We start from the raw sequence: 7,453 nt of genomic DNA on the forward strand, positions 1-7,453 counted from the left end.
CTACAAAAATATAAATCCAAATCCACCACTGAGAACAACATGTCTGTGAAAGGACGTCTGGTGTTATAATCTTAAAACAAAATAAAAGGGTTTTGAAGAACAAAAAAATATCCCATAAACTATTCCCATCCATGCAGCAGTTTCCGTTCTCCTCTAATATGATGTTTACGGTTGTCTAATGGCTGTGTGCGCACTGGAACTCTTGCATACTACGCAGTGTACACTATATATGCTTCAATCAAAACAGTACGTGAAACTATGCACTTTGTAGCGATACACGTTTCAGAAGCTCAGTTCGGAGTGGACTATTAACATATTGATTAATGCGTAGTATCCAGACCAATCACACATGCGCACAGCATCTACACTACAGTGGCAGTGCGAGAGAGTGTGCAGTGTGTGGTTGCGGACACGGCCCGGTGTCTCTCATGTGATGAAAACACGGAAAACGGAAGAGACGTTCGTGCTCTCGAGGTGAGAACATATAAACATCATATGCTGACATTAAATACATCATATAATCATCGCACAGCTCGCATGTCATCGTTATTATATCTGTGTTTACGGTCTTACTCTAATGTTAGACGGAACAACGCAATGTTTAGACTGATGTGATGTGTATTTATTATTTAATTTAATATAATGAAAGCATGCTTGTGTTCAGTGCGGGATATTCCTCGATCTGTTTAATCAAATCTAATGTCACAGCACGATAATAAACCGCTTTATTCTGTCAGAATCTACTGTAACGTTACTTTATTCTGTATGTACTTTCAGTTTCACTCGGTTCTGTGTCGTAACGATCCGTACAGATGATATACACCTCACGATTCTCTCTCGCTTCTCCTTTTACGTCTAATTTGACATTTTTAGTTTAGTTTCACGCTAAAAAGCGAAAGAATCACGCGCTGGTGCGGGAAATTCCCGCAGATCTGTGACGTCACGGTGAAAAACAATCCCGCAGCTGATTTCACAACATCCTCATCATTAGCGCTGAAACACGCGAGTTATGATCGTTCCAGCGAAATGAAAGCTAAAGTGTTCCGAGACGAAATACAGTCAAACCAAACATTATTCAGACACCAGATATCATTTTTGATATTTTCTTCACTAGTGTGATCAGGACACTATAGTTCATTAATGGCAGTGAGGAGAGCAAAATAATGTAAACTGTGACATATTATACCCAAATATTCTTCATTCAGCGACTACCAGTGACATTTAGGACTGAAAATGATTCGGACACTTTGAGCTGATCATGTTTTGCTGAAGTGTGTTTTGTCTTTAATTGCTAATGCTCTTTTTACACACAGACTGAACAAAATGAAGCATTGCTTGGTGATTGGTTGAGCTAAACTGGTATTATCTAATTGTGTAGTTAAATTTAACAGCTGACAGATATTCAACATAATTCATGTGTGAGACAGTCTAACAGAAGGACGGACAAAACCAGTCAAATATCAACTGAGTTCTGCTCATATTTTATCACCATTCTCTAAACTATAGCGAATAAACTGAGATAATGTGAGACTGTATAGCCAAAGAATAATGTTCTAAGAACATTTTGCGAATGTTCCCAGTAAGTTATGAAAACGTTATTACTGAATGTTTTCTGAACCTCCAGTTTTAAAAGCGTTTCTTCTTGGTTCTGTGAACGTTACGGGAACATTGTATCATTCTTCAAACATTATGGAACGTTACTTTTGAATCTGAACGTTCTGAAACAAGTAGCAACATTTAAAAACCGTCTAAATAAAACGTTCCATGATGTTTTGAGATCATTATAAAAGGCCAGATAACTTTGAACGAACTGGAAGAACCTTGACAGAACGTTCCCTGTTATCTGGGTAATACCTGAAACATTACTATAGTACTGAATGATTGTCATGTACATTATGATCTCAGCGATGTCCTCATGAATGTGCTGATGTGTTTCAGGTGAATCTACAGAGTCATCATGCAGAGTACGGCGAACTACCTGTGGATGATGTCGGACCTGCTGGGTCAGGGCGCCACGGCCAACGTGTACCGCGGCCGACACAAGGTATCCGCGGCTCTATCCGCGTATCTCCCAATCCTCAGGCTTTACCTCAGGCTTTACCTCAGTTACCCGTGCTGGAAACCTTGCTTCATTCATCCGATTGAGTCCTTCATCAGTGTTTAATTCCCCTCGGATCAGAACCCAGAGAACAGGGAATGTTATGAGCGAACGTTTTTCCAATAACATTAATAGAACGTTCGGTTTTAAATGTAACGTTTTTAAATGTAACGTTTTTAAATGTTTCTACTTGTTTCAGAACGTTCAGATTCAAAAGTAACGTTCCATAATGTTTGAAGAATGATACAATGTTACTGTTCCCGTAACGTTCACAGAACCAAGAAGAAACGCTTTTGAAACATTTGATTCTGAATCTGATTCACTTTTTAAGCCTCACTCTGAATCTCTCCCACAGGGATTGTGATTCATTAGAGTCAGTGAATCTTTTGAATCGTTTGATTCCTCAGCGCATGTTTCTGCACTCTGATGTGAACTTTATATTCGACTCTCTGTAGAAAACGGGCGATCTGTACGCGGTCAAAGTGTTTAATAACCTGAGCTTTCTGCGGCCGCTGGACGTCCAGATGAGGGAGTTCGAGGTGCTGAAGAAACTCAACCACAAAAACATCGTGAAGCTCTTCGCCGTCGAGGAGGAGGTGAGACCACACCTGAGACCACACCTGAGACCACACCTGACTTCTGGAAAGAGTTAGTCCACTTCAGAGTCAAAATCTCCTGATGCTTTACTCTCCTCACGTCATCCAAGATGCTCACGTCTTTCTTTCTTCAGTCGGAAAGAAATTAAGAAAACACTCCAGGATTTCCTCCATATAGTGTCTTCAATGGGGTCCAACGGGTCGAAGGTCCAGATGTGAGTTTCAGTGCAGCTTCAGAGTCTCGACACGATCCAGCCGAGGAATAAGAGTCTCATCTAGACAAACCAGCCGACATTTTAGAACAACATAAACATTTATATACTTTTAACCACTAATGCTGGTCTTGCACTCGCTGTGATGAGACACACATTACATAATCAGGCTGAAAGGTCAAGCGTGACGTAGGCGGAAGAACAGACCCAGTGTTTACAAAGAGAACGTGCAAAGACTGAGTCAAACGCCATTTACAAAAGAAATAAATAAATAAAAGGTAAAATAACGATGTCGGACGATTTTGAAGTTGGAGGAGAAAATGAGATGAGAGTTTTTCACCCTATCCTATATAAATGTTTATGTTGTTCTAAAATGTCCACTGGTTTGTCTAGATGAGACTCTTATTCCTCGGCTGGATCGTGTCGAGACTTTGAAGCTGCACTGAAACTCACATCTGGACCTTCGACCCGTTGGACCCCATTGAAGACACTATATGGAGGAAATCCTGGAGTGTTTTCCTCAAAAACCTTCATTTCTTTTCCACTGAAGAAAGAAAGACGTGAACATCTTGGATGACGAGAGGAGAGTATCAGGAGAATGTAATTCTTTAACTCACTCAGTCAGTGCTGAACTCTTCCCTGATTCACTTCCTCATGTGTGTGTGTGTGTGTGTGTAAGCTGTAATACCGGTTCTCTGTGAACACCAGATGTCACAGTTCTGTTGTGATTGTGAACGCTGATGTTGTTTGTCAGTCGAACACGCGTCACAAGGTGTTGGTGATGGAGTATTGTCCGTGTGGGAGCCTGTACACGGTCCTGGAGGAGCCGACCAACGCCTACGGGCTCCCGGAGGACGAGTTCCTCATCGTTCTGCAGGACGTCGGTGAGTTCTGCACACACACGACAGGAGCTGAGAGAACACAACGCTCCTCAACTTTTCTTAAGGGAAGATCCCACTTATCTGATCTCGAGTGTCATCATGTGACAGTGGCAGGAATGAACCACCTGAGGGAGTACGGCATCGTGCATCGGGACATCAAGCCGGGGAACATCATGCGTGTGATCGGAGAGGACGGCCGATCCGTCTATAAACTCACGGACTTCGGAGCCGCTCGCGAGCTGGAGGACGACGAGCAGTTCGTCTCGCTCTACGGCACTGAGGAATATCTGGTGAGCTGAGGATCATGGGAAAACACCAACCCTGTGTGTGTGTGTGTGAGAAACATGTGCTGATCTGTGTGTGTGTGTGCTGATCTGTGTGTGTGTGTGTGCTGATCTGTGTGTGTGTGCTGATCTGTGTGTGTGTGCTGATGTGTGTGTGTGTGCTGATCTGTGTGTGTGCTGATGTGTGTGTGCTGATCTGTGTGTGTGTGCTGATCTGTGTGTGTGTGTATGTGCTGATGTGTGTGTGTGTGCTGATCTGTGTGTGTGTGTGTGTGTGCTGATGTGTGTGTGTGTGCTGATGTGTGTGTGTGTGCTGATGTGTGTCTGTGTGCTGATCTGTGTGTGTGTGCGCTGATCTGTGTGTGTGCTGATCTGTGTGTGTGCTGATCTGTGTGTGTGCTGATGTGTGTGTGTGCTGATGTGTGTGTGTGCTGATGTGTGTGTGTGCTGATCTGTGTGTGTGCTGATCTGTGTGTGTGCTGATCTGTGTGTGTGTGCTGATCTGTGTGTGTGTGCTGATCTGTGTGTGTGTGCTGATCTGTGTGTGTGCTGATCTGTGTGTGTGCTGATCTGTGTGTGTGTGCTGATCTGTGTGTGTGCTGATGTGTGTGTGTGCTGATCTGTGTGTGTGTGCTGATGTGTGTGTGTGTGTGTGTGCTGATGTGTGTGTGTGTGTGTGCTGATGTGTGTGTGTGTGTGTGCTGATGTGTGTGTGTGTGTGTGCTGATCTGTGTGTGTGCTGATGTGTGTGTGTGTGTGTGCTGATGTGTGTGTGTGTGTGTGTGTGCTGATCTGTGTGTGTGTGTGTGTGTGTGTGTGTGTGTGTGTGCGTGCTGATCTGTGTGTGCTGATCTGTGTGTGTGTGCTGATCTGTGTGTGTGTGCTGATGTGTGTGTGTGTGTGCTGATGTGTGCTGATGTGTGTGTGTGTGTGTGTGCTGATCTGTGTGTGTGTGCAGCATCCCGACATGTACGAGCGAGCGGTTCTGAGGAAAGATCACCAGAAGAAGTACGGAGCCACGGTGGATCTGTGGAGCATCGGAGTCACGTTTTATCACGCCGCCACCGGATGCCTGCCGTTCAGACCCTTCGAAGGCCCGCGCAGGAACAAAGAAGTCATGTGGGTGCCGTCACACACACACACACCTGCGTCACACTAACTCATCACACACACACACACACCTGCGTCACACTAACTCATCACACACACACACACACCTGCGTCACACACACTTGAATGGTTTAAACTCATATTGAAATGCTCACAAAGGAATCGAATTAAAATGTTCTAAGAAGTGTCCGATTCCGGGATGTTGTGTTAGTCTGCCCGGCGCTGGTGGTCACCTGATGTTTGTGTGTCGCAGGTATAAGATCATCACGGAGAAGCCGTCGGGAGCGATCTCAGGCCATCAGAAGTTCGAGAACGGGAAGATCGAGTGGAGCTCAGAGATGCCGATCTCCTGCAGCCTCTCCAAGTGTGTTTGAGTGTGTGAGACGGTGGTTCGGTGGTGTGGAGACGCGTGTGTGTGTGACGGGGTGTGTGTGTGTGTGTGTTTCAGGGGTCTTCAGAGTCTCCTCACGCCAGTGCTGGCCAACATCCTGGAGGCGGATCAGGAGAAGTGTTGGGGATTCGACCAGTTCTTCGCCGAGACCAGCGACATCTTACACCGCATCGTGGTTTACGTGTTCAGTCTTCAGCAGGCGACACTCCACCACATCTACATACACACATACAACACGTGAGAGCACACACTCACACATACACACACACTCACATATACACACACACACAACACGTGAGCATACACACGCACATACACACTCACACTAACCCAACCCTTCACACACACCCTGTGGTTTAACCAGGTAAATCTGTTCTCCAGGGCGAACCTGTTTCAGGAGCTGCTCTTCCGACGGACCAACATCACGCCGTCGCATCAGGAGTTCCTGTACGAGAGCCGGCGCCTCATCCTCGATCCCAGCCGCCAGGCCCAGAGCTTCCCCAAGACCTCCCGAGACAATCCCATCATGCTCCTCAGCCGAGACCCCGTCAACACCGTCGGCCTGGTGTTCGAGGACCGTGAGTCTGGCGCTCGCCATGTGATCAAAGCAGTCATGTGACGTCTCCCAATAATAGGGGCTTTCGCACCGGATAGTTGTAGGAACGAGCCCCGAGAACTAACGGTTCCCTTAGGAATGTTTTCCTGGTTGCGTTCGCACCGCCAGTAGGAACTCTGAAGTGACGTGAGACACGCTTGTTGTTGGGACTTTTATTTTGACGGCGGTGAGACTGTGCTCACATTCTCCTGTTCATTAGTGTACGATCTGTCTAACAGTCCCGTCTAATACATTATTAGCTATAACTGATATACACTGAGAGTAGACAGTAATGAAGAGTTATTAGCGTATGTGTGTGTTTGATGTCCAGTGTTGCTGAGCAGAAACACATCATCATGTTTCTCTTGATCCCTCAAAGTTGTGTTGGGTTTCTCCTCAGTGTAAAGATTAAGAGGCTCATCTATCCCTGTTTTCCATGTTCGTAGAGTTTGTTTGTGGAGTAAATATATCGGCTATAGCTAATTTGTGCATTTCGCATTTTTAAAATGGCGTGTGCTGGTGTTTCGCGTGTGTTCGGCCAATCAGCGAACACTACCGTCACGGAGAGTTCCTCTAGCGCTGGTGTAGACCGACTCTGGAGGAGTGAAGGAGCTCCTCTAAAACGAGTTCCTAGAACTAAAATAGTTCCCAGTTCCTGCGGTGCGAATGCGGCAAAATCCGGGAACTTCCGCCAGTAGTTCTAGGAACGATGAAAAGGTTCCTCCGGTGCGAAAGTCACTAGTGAAAGCCACGTTAGTTACTGATGATGGAAAGTAATGCATTATCACCTGGAGTCTCAGTCTCTTCCAGGCCTGGCAGGTGATCCGATTGCGTAATGCACGTTACTTGTAATGCGTTACTTGTTACATCAAAAAGTAATCTGATCACTTTTATTTCATTACCCAAAACACTAATAAGGATCACGTGTGTTTGCAGCCAGCCCTCCTAAAGTACAGCCTCGCTACGACCTGGATTTGGACGCCAGCTATGCCAAGGTAAGAAACGACAGGATCTGTGGGGCTGAAGTCATGGATCTGAGGTGCAGCAGCAGGTGATCTAACGACACGTAGCGCTTGTGTAAGATCCTGAACCTGCTGCTCCAGCTCTTGAGATGATTCATGGGATGTCTTAATCGCTTTCAGCCTGTTAGTAAAGATGTCAGCCGTGTTTCTGCTCAGACGTTCGCAGGTGACGTGGGATATCTGTGGAAGACGTCCGACTCTCTGCTTCTGTACCAGGAGCTGGTGAGGAAAGCCGTGCGAGGCCTGAAGTGAGTTCACGAATCA

General features: G+C 45.9%; 1 protein-coding gene across 4 annotated transcripts in view; it reads left to right on the top strand.

Moving 5' to 3' along the window:
• Window positions 1–218: 218 nt before the first annotated feature.
• tbk1 (TANK-binding kinase 1) overlaps window positions 219–7,453 on the top strand; it is a 13,610-nt gene continuing 6,375 nt past the window's right edge. The window contains exons 1-11 of one of the 4 annotated variants that reach the window (XM_084111034.1): window positions 219–474; window positions 1,939–2,044; window positions 2,554–2,694; window positions 3,661–3,790; window positions 3,896–4,077; window positions 5,030–5,190; window positions 5,435–5,545; window positions 5,630–5,809; window positions 5,954–6,150; window positions 7,104–7,162; window positions 7,346–7,437. In XM_084111034.1, the coding sequence (XP_083967160.1) occupies window positions 1,958–2,044; window positions 2,554–2,694; window positions 3,661–3,790; window positions 3,896–4,077; window positions 5,030–5,190; window positions 5,435–5,545; window positions 5,630–5,809; window positions 5,954–6,150; window positions 7,104–7,162; window positions 7,346–7,437 (1,340 nt within the window). In that variant the 5' untranslated portion in view covers window positions 219–474; window positions 1,939–1,957. Of the gene's footprint in view, window positions 475–1,938; window positions 2,045–2,553; window positions 2,695–3,660; window positions 3,791–3,895; window positions 4,078–5,029; window positions 5,191–5,434; window positions 5,546–5,629; window positions 5,810–5,953; window positions 6,151–7,085; window positions 7,163–7,345; window positions 7,438–7,453 lie in introns of all 4 variants that reach the window. The other 3 variants (XM_084111033.1, XM_084111031.1, XM_084111032.1) reach the window with 3 other exon arrangements.

The sequence above is a fragment of the Abramis brama genome (genome assembly GCF_963993115.1).
Source record: "Abramis brama genome assembly, chromosome: 4".
Classification (NCBI taxonomy): domain Eukaryota; kingdom Metazoa; phylum Chordata; class Actinopteri; order Cypriniformes; family Leuciscidae; genus Abramis; species Abramis brama.